Source organism: Ascaphus truei, chromosome 4 (assembly GCF_040206685.1).
Source record: "Ascaphus truei isolate aAscTru1 chromosome 4, aAscTru1.hap1, whole genome shotgun sequence".
Lineage (NCBI taxonomy): Eukaryota > Metazoa > Chordata > Amphibia > Anura > Ascaphidae > Ascaphus > Ascaphus truei.
Window position 1 is genome coordinate 110,104,861 of NC_134486.1, and position 21,830 is coordinate 110,126,690.

Here is a 21,830-nt window from a genome sequence, read left to right on the forward strand (position 1 = left end):
GTACTTATTGCAAGATAATTAGATAGTAGCAGGCCATACAAAATATCTGGTCTTCTGCTCAGTCTGCTCTTGTTTTAATTAATATACATTAGCTTACCAAATGTAAAAGTAATTATAGCGTGTGTTTCTAGACATGTGTTGTTTTGATATTACAGGCATTCGAAGCTGTAATAGGTTAGCAAACTTGCATTCATGCTAATACAGTATTAGTATTCCTTTTATTCGCAAAATACGGTTCCTAAACAAAAACATGTTAAAAAAACGCCATATATTTACTAAGCAGTGCTAAGCCATACGGATCCTCACAGCTTATTCACAGTCTGACATTTTAGTAAATTTGTTCCAATGCAACAAAAACATTACATTTACCTAGAAAGCTAGTTTGTTACAATATCGACAGGTATTTGTTAAGACTCTGAATACCACAACTTCTGTACAGTTTCACCCCAAAAGATGTTCCGGCAAATTGTACTTTGTACAGCGGAGCCCTGTTGCAGTCGTTCTGATCTTTTGTGGTGTACCTGATCTCATGTGTATGATTCCTTGTTTCTCCACATGATATTGTGCTCATGGTTATCACATTGCTAAGTGCACGGAAGGAACCCACGTGCAATGAATCCCTTTTGCCAGGTAAAGTGACTTTGTTATGTTACACAAAACTAGCAACCAATATGCCACTTTAAAGACTATTGCATTAACCATAAAGCTCTTCATTAATACACCGAAGCAATTATTTTATTTTGTATTCTCTTGCACAATTCACAATGCAATATTTAATTAAAAAGGATGAATAATTAAAACATCATTAAGACTGAGCAAGATCAATTCTGAGCATCAGATTGCAAAGTAGAACCAGCCTGAGCGTCACATTACCCCAGGACCCAGCAGTGCATCAAGGCTGATCTACAATGGAAGGGAATCACCAAGAACAATAAAAACTACTGTCTATTGTACACAATTAATTTGGGTTTTGGGGATTGTTGCTATAAACCAAAGAAGAATTGAAGCCAATCAATTTAAAGGAGGTTGCTATTGCTTTGTTTCAATTTTTTAAAGCTGTAAGAAAGAAAAAGAAAAAAAACAGGCTTAAAAAAAAAACTCCATAGTGTTTCCTGTTAATACAAATAGTTCTAAATATCAAGTGTTTCTGGCGGTTATTGTTGCTAAAATCGGGGTGTTTCCTTTGCAGAGGAGAATGACGAGACACAGCCTCTAACAAGCAAAGAAGAGGAAGAGCGGCGTATAGCTGAAATGGGCCGGCCGGTGCTGGGAGAGCATACCAGGCTCGAAATCATTATTGAAGAATCATATGAGTTCAAGGTACTCACATGTGATGTAATGTGTGTTTCCTATGTAATATAGTTGTACTGCCATCAGTTCTTGCGCTGGGACTGCTGCCCCTACATGCAATTCCCATTCAGTAGGGCTCAGTGGATAGAACTATTTTAGTGAGGAAAGACGATGTTACCTGCACACTCACGCTGCAGTGAAGATTTGTTTCCTAATACAGCGACCTAGTTTTACTTGCACAAATCCTAAAAGAAGCACCGAGCCTTTCATGTGTTTCAGCCAGCTCTGTTAAATGTTTCATGGCTGGGCAATGCAGAGGAAAGAGTTGCTATTATTCTAATATTAACCCTTCGAGGGACGAACGGGGCAGCGGCAGCCAAGCGCCACGGCTCCTCTGGCAGGTCGCGATCGCGTGGTATCTCTCTCCACGACGATCACGCTGTCTGCAATTTTTTATTATTATTTTCAACTCTTAATACCATTTTTAATGATTATTTTTTTAATGTTTTGATCACCCTTTAGTTGCTACAGAAACCATTTAGAAAATTGGTTTAGGACATTTTGCCGCGACCATTTTGCCGCAACCAAATCTCCACCGACGTTTAGTTGCTACTCACCTTGACGCCGGGACCTCTCACCTCCAGCTGTTTCCCTAACCTTACCCTAATAAACCCTAGTCTTAACAACTCCAACTAACATTACCCCTTAACTTAAAGACTTTAACCACCCCTATCATTAACTCCCTACCATCACCGCTAAATTAACCCTTAAATTGACTCACCTTGGCTGGCAGCTGAGTCTCCGGTGGCGGAGGGGCTGTAGAGTAGGGTCCCCCTGTGGCTGAAGGCGGGCGGAGACTTAGTCGCAGCGACACAGCCGCGACCAAATGTCCGATTCTGTTAGAAAGTCACATCTACTTCCTTTTTTGAAACACACAAACACACACATCTTTTTGAGCTCTGCCCTTTAGCAATAAAGTATTACAAACAGATCTGTTGTTGTTCCAAACAGCAGACTGTCTATTACTCTGAAAGCTGTAACAATAATGTGTTACACTTGTAATATAATGTTACATATCAGCTGTAGCATTTCAGACTGCAGCACAGAGTCATAAGGCAGCCATTTAGATAGGCACACAAGCGGAATATTGGCCGATTGATCACAGGAGAGCGGATCGATCGGCAGCTTATGTAATTATTTCTCATTAAAGCTACTCACATTTGGTGGTTTTCATGGGTTTCACTTTACATTTAGTGAAACTTGCAAGCATGTTTAATGTATAATTCAAAAATTTGAAAAACACAACATTTGATTTATTTTTGTTAAGAAAGGTTCCACCCATCTCAAAATGTTTTGCCTTTTCCATACCAATTTAATACACTCTCATCCCCATAAAAAAAAATGCCTAATTTTTTTCTACCATAACATTTTTTTATTTTGCTGCTGTTTTTAGCAACCCAATCTTACACTGTAGTAAATTTTTGGAGATCTCAGTTGCTGAAAAATAGACCACTGCCATTCACACATTAGGACAACACATGCTGTCATAGTAACAGCGTATGTCACTGAAATAATACAGGGGAAACAAACAGGTGAAAACATGAACATTAAAAAAAAATTAAACATTAGGAAAAGATGAAGTTATGTTATGACCTCATTTGTTGGGAGGGGGGGAGGGGGAGAATGCTGCTTTAAAGCAGCACTCCTGTTTTTTTTTCCCATATAGTTTTGAAGCAGGGGGTCTCCGGAGCTGAACCACGTCCATTTCAGCTACGGGGACCTTTTGCTTCCCGAGATACTTACCTCTGTAGGGGGTGCCGGTAGTAGCTCCGGCTGGGCTTGTTGGGGTTATCATAATGGCGGTTTATCATAATGCGGTCACGTGGGCCAATAGGAAGCCGTGACATCATCTCTTGTGGCTTCCTATTGACCCGCGTGACCAGGACTTTTAAACCTGCAGCGTGGCTATCGGCATCCCCCCACGGAGGTCAACATCTCGGGGGCAGGTGGTGGCCAGACCTGAAATTAACGCTGTTCAGCTCTGGAGACCCCCTGCTTCCCACCTAGAAGAAACCAATTTTGAGGGGGGGAGGGCAGCATATGCTCTTTGCACCCCTATACAGCCAGTCAGTCCCCTATTACAGCGTAGGGGTTAGGAAATTTGGCTTTACAGTATGTTGCTGGCTCCTCTCGCAGTGAACTGGTTAATAAAAAGAACTCAAATGTTTGCCATATGAACTCAGACACCATTGCACATTCTGTACATGAAGCAAATGTCTCAGGATGAAAGGGATCACATTTGTTTTGATACCCATTACATTTCAGCTATAAATGAGCTAAATAGCCTTTATGTGGGCTATGAACATACTGTATAAACAAAATGTGGTTCATTTTCATCAGAGGCAACCACTGCACTCACTAATGATAAGTCACACAATTAGGTAACAGCAAAAGCAAGACGCACTCCTAATAGATAAAAAGGTTATTATTATTAATATTAACCCAATATTTCTATCCTCACGTGTGTACTTTGTTCACTTTATATAAAGTCATTGGTGGTAATAAATGAAGGTGTAGTAATTGAGATTTGGCATTAACACACAAACACCCATTGACGTGAATGACAGATGACGTGCAGTTTTGGCAAATCGGTAATCTCACACTTGAATCAAATACCCTATTGTGTTAAAACAGAAACACCGGGCATAGATTCATGTTTTTATCTGAACCACCAGAAATTCTGTGTTTCTTGTTTGCTTTTTATAAATAGGCACAGCTCAAAATAGATGTTAATTGTGTATATAAATGCATCGTCATAAATGCCCTCTGTATGTTTTAGCCTTTTTAGAGCTGAATCTACCTGCAGCAGAATAATTTGATGTGTTACAAGCACGACTGCTGCAAAATCCAACACTGCTTGCAGATAAATATGACCCAAGCACATATCAGCTAGTGCTCTAAATAATCAGCTGCTTTATGGGATGCAGCAGGTAACCACAACTGCAGCGAGGTGGCCATTTAAATCTTTGATGAGTTCTATCATCTACTGTACATAAGCAGCATGGCAGAGATTTGGGCACACCTGCTAAATTGTTGCCATGCTGGTTTTCTGTAACATTGACATTTTGAGAACCATAGAGCATTCATTGCACAGAACCAGCCTTGTGCTTGACACGTCAAGACAAGCTCAAGAGGGCATGAAACGGATTAGCTGTGAGATGCAGTCGGAAACGCTGCATGTTTTACAGAAGCCTGCTTATGAAGACAGAGGTTGTGACCTTGCAGAGCACCTTTAGCGTTCTTGTTCCTGATCTCCCAACTAAAAATGGACATTCGCTGTAGTATACTGTAGCGCCGACGATTATTCTAAAACAAATCTGGGGCAATCACCGACAAGACCCAGGTACATGCTGGGTACATGCTGCAACATTTCATTGACATTTCTGTACACAGACTAATGGCCCAATCAAACTGAATGGAACGGCCAGGGACCCCTGCTGTGTTAATCCGATGGGCCATTAGTCTCTGCAGAAATGTCACTGAAATTTTGCAACATGTACCCAGCATGTACCTGGAGCTTGTTGGTGATAGCCCCAGATTTTCCAAGGCAAGTTTTAGAATACTCGTCGGCGCACCTGTATAGATTTTGAGTATGTATTTATAGTTCTAAACTTACACAACTTCTACTTTCTAGATAAAATGAAGGTTAAAGTAGAATAAATCTACCAAAAATTGAATTATTTGTTCAGTGTGGCCCCGCCACTAACCTGCTCCTTTGTTAGTTGTATATACCTTGTTACATTGTGGAGTAGTGGACACACATGGAAGACTGATTGTTAATCCCTAACCTTTGCTAGGGTTCCAAAAGTGGACAATCAGTTGAGCAGTGATTGGCTAGTAACCACGATATTTTACTATTATACCTATGCTAACAAAGGTGGTAAAGAGTAAACGGACAGAGCTATAATTGTCTGCTGTGTATACTTGTTTAGCTGTTTATGCCAAAACATTAGTACATTATGATTAGACTGAGTGCATTTTTGTTAATGAAAAAATGAGTGGAACAGTTGTGGTAGAGATCTTTAAATACACCAAGGGTATAAATTTGGAACAAAGGGGAATCATGTTTCTTTTCTACCATCTGTGTCTATGTTCAGTGATACATAAGCCAAAGCACAACAACATTTCAGAAACCAAAAATCCACCCAAAATAAACTTTAATTGTTGAATAAATTAATTCACAAAAAAACATCAAATTAGAATACAGGCGGTCCTCGTTTTACGACGAACGGCTTATCCGACGCTTGTCAATGCATCCCTATGGCCCGTTTTACGACGCCCGAACGGCTTATCCGACGCTCTTACGACGCTTTAAAAAATTGCTACAAATGAACAACCAGACGGCTGCAGGCTAGGGAAATCATTCTGAACAGTCTGTGTTAAGGTTTGGTGGTGTATTTTAGGCCCTAAACCATGGCTGATCAAAGCAAAAAGCAAAGTACTGTTACTCCAAAAAGGAATAGAAAATCTATAACTTTGGAGACCAAGCAAAACATAATAAAGCGCTCTGAGAAAGGAGAGACGAACACAGAAATTGGACGTGCCTTGGATATACCTCGCACAACTATTGTGACAATAATCAAAGACAAGGCAAGAATCTTGGAACAGATCAAGGGCTCAGCACCTATGCAAGGTACCACAATAAGGCAACGTGTTGGGCATATTGCTGAGGTAGAAAAACTCCTCATCATATGGCAGGAAGATCAATCCCAGCGTCATGTGCCCATTAGTTTAGCCTTAATTCAGGCCAAGGCTTTGAGTCTGTATGAGGACATTAAGCAACAGCATGGAGAAGGGACCACTGAGGAAACGTTCACTGCAAGTAAGGGCTGGTTTAAGCGGTTTAAAGAGAGGGCAAACTTGCATAACATTAAAGTGACCGGGGAAGCTGCTAGTGCGGATGAGGAGGCAGCTAAAACCTTCCCTGTTACATTGGCCAAAATTATAGAGGACGGTGGCTATTGTGCACGTCAAGTGTTCAATGTTGATGAGACTGGGCTCTACTGGAAGAAAATGCCCAGTAGAAGCTACATTGCAAAAGAGGAAAAATCTATGCCCGGGTTTAAAGTTGCAAAAGACAGGCTAACTCTTCTGCTTGGATCAAATTCCGCAGGTGATTTCATGCTTAAACCTTTGCTTGTTTATCATGCAGAAAACCCTAGGGCATTCAAGGGTTATGCAAAGAGCACACTTCCAGTGATTTGGAAGTCCAACCGTAAGGCATGGGTAACAGGGAGCCTTTTTGAGGACTGGTTCCAGCATCAATTTATTCCAGCTGTGCAATTATATTGCATGAACCAGAACCTCTATTTCAAAGCATTGCTGCTCCTGGACAATTCTCCTGGCCATCCCGTGTACCTGGATGACCATCATCCAAACGTCATGGTGGTGTTCATGCCCCCCAACACCACCTCATTGATACAGCCGATGGACCAGGGGGTTATCGCTTCCTTCAAGGCCTACTATCTTATGCGAACATTTGCCCAGGCCATCAGAGCAACCGATGTGGAAGGTGGTCCAACCTTAAAAGAATTTTGGAAAGGTTACAACATTCTCCATGCAGTGAGAAACATCGGAGAGGCATGGAATGAGGTGAAACAATCCAATTTAAATGGAGTTTGGCGTAATTTGTGCCCGGATTTTGTGTCTGATGTCCAAGGCCTTACAGAGACTGTTGCAGAAGTTACAGAAACTGTTGTGCAAATGGCCAGAGATCTCAACTTGGAGGTGGAAACCGAGGATATTGAGGAGTTGCTCGCCTCACATTCTAACGAGTTGAGCAATGAAGACCTCATGCAATTAGAAGAGCAAAAAATTGCTGAAGAGGAGGCCCACCAATCTGCTGATGTGGCACAGCCACGTAAATCATTGTCAAGCAAAATGTTGGCTGCGGCATTCAAGCACATTGATAGCGCACTGGCCATATTTGAGGACAATGGGCCTCATGCAGTAAGCCCCGATAAGGCTTTTTCGGCATTTTATAGCCGTTTTTTGCCCTCCTGATTCAGTAAGCCCCGATAAGTGGGAATTATCGGCAACTTTTCTTCCGAAAAAAAAAATTTCGCCACCCGGCTGCCGATAAGCCACTTATCGGGACTTTTTTTTCCCGCCTGAATTCAGTAAGCCCCGATCAGCTTTTTGGTGCTGATCGGCAGGCCAGATTGGAGATTTTATGGCCAATCCAGCCCGCCAACTAAAGTTGGCAACTTGCTGAAGGAGAAGCATCGGCAAGGGCGACACTTAGGAAAAATCAGCCCTTTTTCCTGCCTGTGATTGATGCCGGGGGTCTCCGGAGCTGATACCCGCACCGGAGCCCCCCGGCATGCATCCGAGGCAGGAAAAAGGCATTTAAAAGCCACTTCATTACCTTAGCGGCTAACCGCTAAGGCAATGAAGGGGTTAACCCACCGTGCCAGCGTTATTGTGGGTAGCGGGGATGGGTGAGGGGGGTATTTGGCCCTGGGTGTGAGTTTAGGACTTGCGGGGGGGATGCGGGGGCACTTAACCCCTTCACGACCGTAGCGGTTAATACCGCTACGGTCCTGAAGGGGTTAAGGCCTCCCGCTACCCACCCGCAAGCCCTAAACAACCACCGTTGGGGCTAATGCCCCCTTCACACACCCCCACTACCCACAATAATAAAAAAAACACACCCCAGCCCCACAATAACGAATTAAATAAATAATTATATATATATATATATATATATATATATATATATATATATATATATATATATATATATATATATATACCCAACAACACCTATACCCCCCTAACATACAGTATAGTAATGGGCAGAATGACTATTATCCACAAATGGATAATAGTGCAGTTGTCCATTTACAATACATACACAACAATAAAGACTTTAAATACATATAGCACTCACCCATGTCCCACTGCCACGATGAAGGCCATCCTCATCGTCATCCTGCCCATGCCCCATCCGCTTCTGCAAAACAAACACAAGAATTACAACATCCAAATGAATGTCCCCTAACCCCTTAATCACCATAGCGGTTATTAACCGCTACAGTTATTAAGGGGTTAAGCCACCATCACCCACATACCCTCCCCCACAAAGCCCCCCAACCACCCTCACCCAATACCCACAGGGGAGTCCTACCAAATACCCTTGGGCCTAATACCCCCTCCCCCAGCACATACAGTACAATAATGTGCCAAATAACTATTATCCACATAGGGATAATACATTATTTGGCCATTATTAAACACATTCAATAACGTTAAAATGTAAAGAAACTTGTACTAACCTCATCAATAAGAAGTCTCCGTCGCCAGCATCATCCTTGGGGTCCGTTGCCAACATTAGAAATAGCCACAACATTTCAATATCATTAACATAACACTGAACCCCTTAATCACCTTATCGGGTACTAACCTGAAAGGTAATTAAGGGGTGAAGCCATCCTGCAATGCCTACAACAGTTATGCATAACATCCTCAGTGAAATAAAAACCAATTGCCTAACCAAATTCCATTTAATCATTCAATCTGTAGGCTCACATGCCTCATAAAACATTGCATTTACAGTGTATACATGTAGCATAACATGTAAACTGCATGTACACGCTGCAAATCAATGTTAACAATACAATAATGCCACTCAAATCGCCATACATCACAAGAAGTATATTATTTAATACAATAAACTCACCATCAATGAATTACTACACATCAATTACATCCCTAAACAATTAAAATACCATCCATACCAATTACACAATGAACTAAAGCTATCCTAACAGAGAACAACTTCAAAACATAGTCAAAAGTACACCAACAATTACAATATAATAAAGCAAGGCTTTCCATATCCTACTGTACGGCCTGGAAGCCCAAAACTTACATCTGTCTAAAAATAAAATACATTTAGCACACATCAATGCATAGCCACAATGATTAACAATACAGAATTAGAAGCTTTAACAACACTATCATTTCTTACCCTGTATATATATCTGTACACATACATACAGACATACATACAGTGGGAAGAAATGATATGCATTGTAAAAAATGAAAACATGAAAAAGCAACACAAAAAACAGTTACATTAAGTACATTTCTTTATTTAACTTACCATTACTTGCCCCCACCGACTCCCGTTGATCAGCTTACTCACGAACCAATCCACGACACCATCCACGACACCATCCAGGAACAAATCCACGACACAATCCAGGAACAAATCCACGAACCAAACCAGGAACCAATCCAAGAACAAGTGCAGGAACCAATCCAGGAAGCAAGCCACGAAGAAATCCAAAAAACAATCCACGACACGATCCAGTAACAGGAACCCATAAAAGAAAAAAAACATAACAAATTAAACATTAAAATAATAAAACATGACAATCAAGGGTTGTACTAGTTTTATTCTTAGTGAATCTGTATTACAATACCTTGTTCCGGGGTCTTCTTGACGTCCGGTGCCACGCCCTGGTCTTCAATCTTCAGGAGGAGGTCCGTCCTCCTCGGCATCTGCCTTCAAAATGAGACGACATGGGCTTTTATAGGCCTATGACGTCACATTTGTCGTCATATGGTTCCCACGGCCCTGATTGGGCCGTGAAAACCATGTGTTTTGGCCGATGTAAAAAAATTGATGACGTCACTTAAAGGCAATGCCAGCACAGCCAATCAGAATGGCTTTGCTGCTATTGCCTTTAAGAAAACGTCATGAAATGACACATGGCCGGACTCACATGGTACTTGAACCAATCAGAGTAGGGATGGAGTTCCCACGCTCTGATTGGCTGGCTTACCATGTGAGTCCGGCCATGTGTCATTTCATGACGTTTTCTTAAAGGCAATAGCAGCAAAGCCATTCTGATTGGCTGTGCTGGCATTGCCTTTAAGTGACGTCATCAATTTTTTTACATCGGCCAAAACACATGGTTTTCACGGCCCAATCAGGGCCGTGGGAACCATATGACGACAAATGTGACGTCATAGGCCTATAAAAGCCTATGTCGTCTCATTTTGAAGGCAGATGCCGAGGAGGACGGACCTCCTCCTGAAGATTGAAGACCAGGGCGTGGCACCGGACGTCAAGAAGACCCCGGAACAAGGTATTGTAATACAGATTCACTAAGAATAAAACTAGTACAACCCTTGATTGTCATGTTTTATTATTTTAATGTTTAATTTGTTATGTTTTTTTTCTTTTATGGGTTCCTGTTACTGGATCGTGTCGTGGATTGTTTTTTGGATTTCTTCGTGGCTTGCTTCCTGGATTGGTTCCTGCACTTGTTCTTGGATTGGTTCCTGGTTTGGTTCGTGGATTTGTTCCTGGATTGTGTCGTGGATTTGTTCCTGGATGGTGTCGTGGATGGTGTCGTGGATTGGTTCGTGAGTAAGCTGATCAACGGGAGTCGGTGGGGGCAAGTAATGGTAAGTTAAATAAAGAAATGTACTTAATGTAACTGTTTTTTGTGTTGCTTTTTCATGTTTTCATTTTTTACAATGCATATCATTTCTTCCCACTGTATGTATGTCTGTATGTATGTGTACAGATATATATACAGGGTAAGAAATGATAGTGTTGTTAAAGCTTCTAATTCTGTATTGTTAATCATTGTGGCTATGCATTGATGTGTGCTAAATGTATTTTATTTTTAGACAGATGTAAGTTTTGGGCTTCCAGGCCGTACAGTAGGATATGGAAAGCCTTGCTTTATTATATTGTAATTGTTGGTGTACTTTTGACTATGTTTTGAAGTTGTTCTCTGTTAGGATAGCTTTAGTTCATTGTGTAATTGGTATGGATGGTATTTTAATTGTTTAGGGATGTAATTGATGTGTAGTAATTCATTGATGGTGAGTTTATTGTATTAAATAATATACTTCTTGTGATGTATGGCGATTTGAGTGGCATTATTGTATTGTTAACATTGATTTGCAGCGTGTACATGCAGTTTACATGTTATGCTACATGTATACACTGTAAATGCAATGTTTTATGAGGCATGTGAGCCTACAGATTGAATGATTAAATGGAATTTGGTTAGGCAATTGGTTTTTATTTCACTGAGGATGTTATGCATAACTGTTGTAGGCATTGCAGGATGGCTTCACCCCTTAATTACCTTTCAGGTTAGTACCCGATAAGGTGATTAAGGGGTTCAGTGTTATGTTAATGATATTGAAATGTTGTGGCTATTTCTAATGTTGGCAACGGACCCCAAGGATGATGCTGGCGACGGAGACTTCTTATTGATGAGGTTAGTACAAGTTTCTTTACATTTTAACGTTATTGAATGTGTTTAATAATGGCCAAATAATGTATTATCCCTATGTGGATAATAGTTATTTGGCACATTATTGTACTGTATGTGCTGGGGGAGGGGGTATTAGGCCCAAGGGTATTTGGTAGGACTCCCCTGTGGGTATTGGGTGAGGGTGGTTGGGGGGCTTTGTGGGGGAGGGTATGTGGGTGATGGTGGCTTAACCCCTTAATAACTGTAGCGGTTAATAACCGCTATGGTGATTAAGGGGTTAGGGGACATTCATTTGGATGTTGTAATTCTTGTGTTTGTTTTGCAGAAGCGGATGGGGCATGGGCAGGATGACGATGAGGATGGCCTTCATCGTGGCAGTGGGACATGGGTGAGTGCTATATGTATTTAAAGTCTTTATTGTTGTGTATGTATTGTAAATGGACAACTGCACTATTATCCATTTGTGGATAATAGTCATTCTGCCCATTACTATACTGTATGTTGTGTATTGATGCTATGTTTATTGGGGGCATTTGTCCCCAATAAACATGCTACTATGCGTTAACCCCTTCATTGCCTTAGCGGCTATCTGCTATGGTAATGAAGCAGCATTAATGTATTTTAATAATATTGTGCGGAAGCAGGAGGCCCCCTGAGCTGAAGCGCATTTATTTGTGGCTCAGAGACCCCCTGCCTCCCGAGTTACAGGCCCCGGTTTGGGCCATCGGTTACAGTGTGGACGCCATGTTTATTGCGGGGACGCTATAAACATGGCGGCGACACTGCCACCCGATGACACATACCGGGGCCTGTAACTCGGGAAGCAGGGGGTCCCTGCTCCACAAAGCAATGCGGTTCAGCTCAGGGGACCCCCTGCTCACTGTACAGTATAATTAAAAAGACATTCATGCTGCTTCATTACCGTTGCACATAGCCGCCAAGGTAAGGAACGAGTCTTTATTGATGTGTGTGTGTTTTATTTATACTGTACATGTGCAGAGGGTCTCCGGAGCAGAACAGCGTTGGTTTGAGGTCCGGGGACCCCCTGCCCCCCGAGATACAGGCCCCTTTATGGGGTGCCGGTATCCCTCTGGTTTGTTTACAGGTCGCGGTCACGTGATCGGGACCTTTAAACGCCGAGGGATACCGGCACCTCATAAAGGGGCCTGTATCTCGGGGGGCAGGGGGTCCCCGGACCTCAAACCAACGCGGTTCAGCTCCGAAGACCCCCTGCACATGTACACTATGAATAAAAGTTGTTTTTAAATACTTTTTTTGGTGCCGAAGTTTGCGCTGAGAGAGCGGCTTGTCTCTCTCAGCTGCAAACATCTATCGGCACCAAAGGTTTATCGGGAGCCTTATCGGGAGCCAGGCTGTATCGCCACAGCTCATCGGCAGCTTTGCTTTCGCAGTGCTTCAGCAGGGATCGGAAGGATTCGGCCCTTACTGAATACTGCGAGGGCAAATCGCCCAAAAAAAACATTTTCGCAATTCGTGCCGAAAATTTTGTATCGGGGCTTACTGCATGAGGCCCAATGACCCTAACATTGAACGGAGTTCAACAGTCAGTCGTGGGGTGTCTAACCAAATCAGCTGCTATAGAGAGATCTACACGCAGAAAAGGAAAGGATCTGTCCAGACTTCAATGAAGAGATTCTTCAAGTGGCCGAAACCTTCAACTCCACCTACATCACCTCCAAAAAGTCCGTTGTCTGTTGAAGATCCCCCCCCCCCCCAATCATCTTCCTCCAATAATTGATGTGGTTTTTTTTTTGCTCATGTACATTTCTGTACAGAATACAGCATAGTTTTATTTTTATAGTTTTATTTTACAGTTCTGGAATCAATAAATATAATGTTTCCAACATAATCTATGTGTGTGCTGCATATCTTATTGCTTGAGTAACATTTTCTGTGTATTTTAGCATTAAAAATGCCTTCAGGAACGGAACGTTTGATTTAAACAGTGTTTCTATGGGAAAACGGGTTTCGCTTTACGACGCTTCGCTATCCGACGCCATTTTGAGTAACGCATTGCGTCGGATAACCGAGGACCGCCTGTATAGAATATTGTATTGGTGGCATTGCACATAACACGTGCTGTATAATGTATTGCTGTGTTTTTGATTCATATTATATATTTCTAAGAAAGGAATGCTGCTGAGCACTAAAGAGATGTAAGCTGAGCTATATTTCAGGTCCACATACATGAGCAGAGTGTTAAGTATTAAGCAATATCTTTGCTTCCAGTGTCCAAAGTAGCTGGATCGACTATGACTACCTACTGTATTCTACATCTCCTTATGCATAAGACAAGCAGACATTCTTATTCATTGATTCAAGTGTTTTATTTAGCTTTCTCCCAGCCTGTCCTTATCAGAGAACCAATAAAGATGTGGGGAGGGGGATGCAGTACAAGCACACGCTGATCACACAGTGACATCACACAACCAGGAGCAGCCAGGGGAAACCAAACCCCTCCCAAGCCTTACTTTAAAAATGTATTCAAAATGCTTAAAGGTGTCAAATTTGGATATAAAAAAAAGTATTCATTATCCAAATGAGACTTCTTAAACATGTCACTGGAATTACTTCATGTTGCTCCTAGGAGGGATTACCCCTTAAATTATTTGTATGTACCAATAACATTGACATTTTAAATTGGTTTGATATGAAGGAAGTCACCAGGAGCCTTTTATCTAACCCACAAGATGAATATGTCCAGAACTGGGAGAGTCATGGAGAAATTCTTGGTATGGCCATAGGCCAGCAGATACACACCATAGCTGCTGTTCTTGTTCTGTAAACGCTAGATTGTACAGGAATGTATTGCCGGGTTGCTAGCATTGAAGGGGTTACATTTGAGAGGGTTTCTATTTCCATTTTAGCTAAATATCTTGGGCTACAAATAGGATGGGTAAACGTGTGATTTTATTTTTTAGAATATTTTTTCTAGTGTACCTTTAAAATGAAGATAGTGAGCAAAGTGATCATTTATGGAGTGTATATTGACATGCCTCTGCATGAACCAGTTAAACTGTTGAATCGGTCATGAATAGTATACTGTATAAATAATTCACAAATGTACGTGGCTCACTGAGTGTACGCTTGGCAACTGTATCTGTTTATAATAGCCTGCTGTCAGGTGGCCACACAAGCCTTCCACAAGCTTGGCTGAGTTATATACATATGAACCACCTGCCTGGTTAATAACATAGCAAAAGCAATATATCAACAGCTACTGAAACTACTTCAAATGGCCACTGGCAAGTAATCTGATAAGCAATTTCACATTGACTCCGCTTCGAGAGTTCAGCCCATGATATTGGAGAGAAGCATCTACCAGGTGTTTACCACGTGTTAACGAACTTTGCAGAGGGAATTTAACAATGTGTTGCATTTTGGGACTTACCTTTTAAAAAATATATATGTATTTTGGGGTTGGGTAGATGAAAGGGAAACGTGTGACATAATAGCAAGTCTACACTTGAGAACGGTTGATTCTTTGTAAATGAGCACAAACTCTTCTTGTCGTTTTTACATTTTACTTTTTTGTTTAACCTCTACTTTTTTTTTATGGTGGTTTTTCTAACATGGAGCAAATGTGCAATTGCTGAGCATTACCCAGAGTAGTTTAATAATGCCAGCTCCATTCCATTACAAATAAATGACAGACTTCCTGATCGTACCATGACCGTAGATTTGCATTTTAAAAATACATTCCTGGGACAGTTAGCTACAGGGATCTCTATAATGCAACATATGTTATTCGGAGAACTCCATCTGCCAAATGGTTCATGCTCTAACATGTCCTTGGTTGAAAAGTTGCATGAACAACTTCATTAAGTCCCTCACCTCTTTCTGTCTCTACAGAGCACTGTGGACAAACTCATTAAAAAGACAAACCTTGCCATTGTGGTTGGAACTAACAGCTGGAGAGAGCAATTCATTGAAGCGATCACTGTCAGTGCTGGTAAGTTCATATCTCTCTGCCTGCTGTCATTGTAAAACAGTCTTCCTCATACCACTGTCTACAACTGGAGTCAACAAGAGGATATCAGCCGAGAATAGAGTAAAGTAAGGCACAGTTTGCATATGTGTTGAGAATATGCTTCTGGCAATCCATTGATATTTCAACAACTGTGACAATCAAAAAAACAGTCACACTGACCTGCTTCCTTCGATCTTGTTACAGGTGCGATAAAATTAAGGGAAAAAAATAAATAAGTGTCTCCGTATTACTGTACATCTCAGTGGAAATCGTGACAAAGGAATTGGGAAGTAGAATACTCTGTTTAATGTTCATTTTATTTCATTGAGTGACAGAAAATATGGGAAATGTGCGGGTTATAGTACCCCAAACCTATCTCGCATCTGCCCCTAGTTAATCTTGGCATGCCCTCATTTTATACGTTCTCCCTGAAACATTTTCTTACCAAATCTCCCTGTTGAACAATCACACGTTGACTAATGCGAATGCCGTTTAGTAAATGATGCAGCTAGTTTTCTCCTAGCCTTGCATCCTTTTTTTTGGGACAAATAGAGGATGGTACCATGTTAGTCTGTAGACTAGACAGAAAAATAAGTTTGTGTCATAAAAAAAGAACAAACATAAGGCAGAAGTGATACAATTAATGGCTAACAGATATTTAGGACCGAAGGTTCCTTTTTCAAGCATGATCGCAGCAAGACCCTTACAAATAATTGTTTCTCACCAGAGTTGAAAAGCATGAGCTTGTTAGATTCGCTCCTCTGGTATCCACATTCATTTCAGCCCCAGTCTTTACTTTCTCAGCTTCCTATTCAAGATCAAAGCTTCTACAGACCATAGTGTGGTGATGAAAAAAAAAAAAATAATAACACATGCAACTAACACAGAGTTTTTTTAATTAAAGTGCAAAACCATTAAGACCATTTTCAATCATTATTGATAAATAATAGCTAATGCATAGTTTGTATAGCATTGACATTTGTTTTAATCTTTTGGTGAATGATTACCAGTGGAACTTGTGGTCTGGCAGAGGAAGTGGCATGCATTAATAGTTTTTCTATGTCGCTGTGAGCTTACAGGCTGAGGATGTCATAAGCTATTTGATTCTGCAAAACCAAGTTGCAATTATACCTACATTTAACATTATCTAATCAACATGTCTTCAGACAGGATAGAAAGAGGGATAAAATGGCCAGAAAGCACCCATCCACCAACCTGCAATCCTGATTTTTTTCCCCCGGACTGTATGGTAACCAAATGTGACCCTTAGTTTTGTTTTAGTTCTAACCCAATACCATATTTTCAGATTGAAACTTAATATTAAAAGAACGATTCCTGCGCTCCTACCAATTAGGCTAAAATAAAATAGTGATCTCATGAATAAGGGTTATTTCGTTAAACCCTTTGGCCAAAGCGTTATAAGCTCGCAGCCAACGTCAAGGCATAACCGAATTTGCAGGTTCAGCAGGGCCCCGCTTCTCGGCGATCCGCTGATACGGCGGCACCAAGAAGGGGGCCGCCATGTTGGTTTGTAAATCGCGCATGCGCAGAACGGGCGGGTGCGCCCGGTGCGCATGCGCAGACCGCAGGCTGTGCGCGCATACCATAGGTTGCACATGCGCAGAACGGCAAAAATGCCGGTTTGCGCATGCGCAGAAGTGAAAATCGCCGGATCTGCTTTCCGGCGATTTTCACTATACGGCGGGCCTCTGGAACGGAACCCGCCGTATATCCGGGGCCCTGCTGTACAAATATTATGTCATTATTGTCCCATGGACTAGTGAAAATGTGAGAAAGCCCTGAAGGGGTTAAATAAAGCATATGCTTATTGTGAGTAGAGCAATTAAAAGTTGGCTAAAGCCAGTATCATAGTTACCTTACTATAGGGGTAAACTGTGGGTGCACAAATTCCCTGGTGTGAATATAATAAAACTTACATATATTCCTTTCTGCCAGCCTTATACATTCACCTACTCTTGGAGGGTGATTGCAGACTGACAATGAAGTGTGATATACCTGTACCAATTGGAAAAATGGTAGGGACTCTTTCTTGAAGGGAGGAGACATACACCTCCAAGAAACTGCTATGTAAAGCAGATGAGCCAATAAACCTACCCCTATGACGTTTCAGTGACACTATATTAAAATGCCCTTATGGAGTATGCAGCAAGGAAAAGGATTGGCCTAATATTTGTGAAAGACTGTACATATTACTGTGCTCCTCCCTATAGAAGTTTGCTGCTGGTAAAAAGATAGGCCTTACATATAGATAAGTGTTTTTTTTTTTTTTAATTAAAGTGCAAAACCATTAAGACCATTTCAATCATTATTGATCAATAATAGCTAACGCACATGAATTAATATAGATTACTACCCTTCAGAAAAAGTAGCCCCAAATTCAGGAATAATCATAATTTGGGGAAATAAGTGCTAGATATACCTAGTTACCTATAATGGAACCCTACTTTAACATTTAGTATTTTAAAGAGGCAATCCACGCTTTTTTATTTTCTTTCCTTTTTTTTTTTTTTTTTTTCACATGTTTGTTTATACGGGATTGAAGCAGGGGGCCCAGGAGCTGAACCTCATTCAGTTCAGTTCCGGGGACCCTCTGCTTCCGGAGGTACTTACTTCCGTAGTGGGCGCTGGTAGTTGCGCCAGGGTTCACATGACTGCTTTTCAAAGCTCCCGGGCACTGCGGGCCAATAGGAAGCCGTGATGTCATATTGGCCCATGTGACCACGGGCTTTAAACTGCAGAGGGATACCAGCACCCCTTTCGGAGGTAAGTATCTCTTGAAGCAGGAGGTCTCCAGAGTGGAAATGAATGGGGTTCAGCTCCGGAGACCCCCTGCTTCAACCCTGTATTAAAAAATGAAGAAAGAAACAGCTTGGATTGCTCCTTTAACTGTGTGTCATTGCTCCACTTACACTTTTCTATAATGATTGGGTTAATTGGTAAAGTTGGTTAGTTGATAAAAAAATGGTTAATAATGAGTAGTCGTATCCTTACTAATTGTTGTCTAACTCTCCTTGCTTGCATGTAAATATTACAAGATTAGGTCCAAGCAGAATTGGACAGGAGGGACGAGAGTAGGTGTGATGCCCCAGGTATAGCCTGTTATGTTCTTTTAAGGGACGTGGAATCAGATGTGAAATTCGTGAAGCAGATTCCACATCATAGTCTCATCATTTTTTTCATTATTTTATTTATTACATTGATTGCTGTGTTTGGCGCACTTTTTAATATTATACTGCCTGTGCAGTAAGGCTGCAACCCTTTGCTGATTATGTCATACTAAACACAAGGGACTACATACTAAAGAACATTTATTTTGTTTTACATCTGTGGCCTGATTGCTTCTGCCAAAAGCGAGAATGTTTCAGACAAGACCTTTGAATTAGTGAAAGCGCTTTGGTTATCATGTGAAATTAAAGCTGCTGCCCCAATTAGCATGGCGTAGCAGGGCTGCAGTAGAGCAAAAACCCTTATCCTTGTTACTCCTTCCCAGTCTCCTGCGTAGCCTTTCAAATGTAGACCTTCAGAAGTAGTCCTACTCGAACTACACCATGGCAAATACGAAGAATAAGCAACAACAAAAAATCAAACCAGTCTCCTTCGCCTCCATTTTTTTAAAGTATATAATACAAAATGAGATTTACCTGTCAATTACATCTCCCGGGGAGTTGAAGGCCAGATACAGCCAGAGCATTAATGTCCAGTGCTGAGAGGGGTGTTACTATAGTAGGCTAGACGTGCTTGCTTGTGTTCATGTTAACATTTGTTTTAATGTTAGCAGCTGGTAAAACTTTCAGTGCATTCCTAGGTCATTAATGCCCCAAATGTTGGATGAATCAGAAAGCTGCGTTTCTGATCTTTCAAATGCTTTAGGCTATTATGCTTCACAAAGCTTCCAGTAATTTATCACTAACACTTTCTAAATTCCTCCTAAATTGTTAACAACTTACTGCGTGAGCCCTGTGTTCTATTAATAGCATTGACTCCATCATATCTCTTAGTTAAAAAGTCTTTTTTTTTAGTTACATATTTTGGCTACAACAATGAAACACCCACCCAGTTGCTGCCAGTTTAAGTTAAGCAGTTAAACTCCATAAGACCCTTTTAGAAGGTTTCTCATGGAAGAGCACAACTTGGTTAATATGACAGCTTCCATGCTGCAAGACACCTTGCGACCTATTTAAGTGAAGTGACCATGAAGTGAAGTGGCCATCCTAGCCAGTGAATACAATATAAGGTTTTATATTACTATGTATTGGGTGAGCTTGCCAAACTGTACATTCTGGATCAACAATGAGAGCTACAGATGCAGCAAGACTTACTTTCCCGGCACGTAGACATTTGCTTCCTTGTCCGCGGTGTCAGGACAGTCTCTACCACGATCATGCTGTGGGGTGTCCATGCTTCTGAATGGGACCCCTGCAGCATTAATCATCCGGTGCTGCGACCATCGCTGTCAAGGGGAGCGACTTTCCAGTAACTGGGACAGGCTAGCAGGTGGCTAGCAGGCAGGTAGCGATGGTCAGTGGACAGGCAGAGAGGTCAGAGGCAGGCAGCAAACAGGTAGTGATGGTCAGAGGCAGGCAGCAGACAGGTAGTGATGGTCAGAGGCAGACAGCAGACAGGTAGTGATGTCAGAGGCAGGCAGCAGACAGGTAGTGATGGTCAGAGGCAGGCAGCAAACAGGTAGTGATGGTCAGAGGCAGGCAGCAAACAGGTAGTGATGGTCAGAGGCAGGCAGCAAACAGGTAGTGATGGTCAGAGGCAGGCAGCAGACAGATAGTGATGGTCAGAGGCAGGCAGCAAACAGGTAGTGATGGTCAGAGGCAGGCAGCAGACAGGTAGTGATGGTCAGAGGCAGGCAGCAAACAGGTAGTGATGGTCAGAGGCAGGCAGCAAACAGGTAGTGATGGTCAGAGGCAGGCAGCAAACAGGTAGTGATGGTCAGAGGCAGGCTCAGCAGACAGGTAGTGATGGTCAGAGGCAGGCAGCAGACAGGTAGTGATGGTCAGAGGCAGGCAGCAGACAGGTAGTGATGGTCAGAGGCAGGCTCAGCAGACAGGTAGTGATGGTCAGGGGCAGGCAGCAGACAGGTAGTGATGGTCAGAGGCAGGCAGCAGACAGGTAGTGATGGTCAGAGGCAGACAGCAGACAGGTAGTGATGGTCAGAGGCAGGCAGCAGACAGGTAGTGATGGTCAGAGGCAGGCAGCAGACAGGTAGTGATGGTCAGAGGCAGACAGCAAACAGGTAGTGACGGTCAGAGGCAGACAGCAGACAGGTAGTGATGGTCAGAGGCAGGCAGCAGACAGGTCGTTATGGTCAGAGGTAGGCAGCAGACAGGTAGTTATGGTCAGAGGTAGGCAGCAGACAGTTAATGATAATGAGAGGCTGGCAGCAGACAGGTAGTTATGGTCAGAGGCAGACAGCAGACAGGTAGTGATGGTCAGAGGCAGACAGCAGACAGGTAGTGATGGTCAGAGGCAGACAGCAGACAGGTAGTGATGGTCAGAGGCAGACAGCAGACAGGTCATTATGGTCAGAGGTAGGCAGCAGACAGGTAGTTATGGTCAGAGGTAGGCAGCAGACAGTTAATGATAATGAGAGGCTGGCAGCAGACAGGTAGTTATGATCATTATAAGACTCATTAATCAGACTTACCCATACCCAGGGTAAAATTCAGTCCGGGGGCCACACTAGAGGTGCCTCACAGGGCTGAGACACCACACTCTTCATATACCCCCAGAAGGTACGGGACTAGTCCAGAGCAAGTTCATAGTCTCCTGTCAACCGGAAACGTGGACTTTGAGGACGTAATACAGAGACTAGCGAACAAATTTGTGCAGTCCTCCCAAGACCACACTATCGCTAAAGGCTTTCTCTGGGACACGGCCTACACCCCTGGGAGAAAAGGCGTTTGAAGAATGGAGAGACCATGCGGTGCAAGTACTGGCAGAATGGACTTGCACGGACACTATATAGCGACAGCGAATACTGGATTGTCTGCGGCCCACAGCCGCCCACATAGAGCAACTATATCGTGAGTGCCATGAAGAGGCTGATGCTCAAGATCTGATTCGGGCCTTAACCAAAACCTATGGTAAAAAGGATGACCCCATTGCGTTGCTGGCCCAGTTCCATGCTATCAACCAAAAGGAGAGGGAGGATTTGTCTGAATTTCTTCAATGGCTGCAGCTGGCACTGTGTACCCTGATGAGCAAGAAGG

The 21,830-nt window shown here is 42.3% G+C and overlaps 1 protein-coding gene across 16 annotated transcripts in view; it reads left to right on the forward strand.

Moving 5' to 3' along the window:
• LOC142493013 (sodium/calcium exchanger 1) overlaps window positions 1–21,830 on the forward strand; it is a 498,730-nt gene that overhangs the window by 440,605 nt on the left and 36,295 nt on the right. For all 16 annotated transcript variants that reach the window (XM_075596382.1, XM_075596383.1, XM_075596384.1 and 13 more), the window contains 2 exons: window positions 1,190–1,320; window positions 15,471–15,570. In XM_075596382.1, the coding sequence (XP_075452497.1) occupies window positions 1,190–1,320; window positions 15,471–15,570 (231 nt within the window). The remainder of the gene's footprint in view (window positions 1–1,189; window positions 1,321–15,470; window positions 15,571–21,830) is intronic.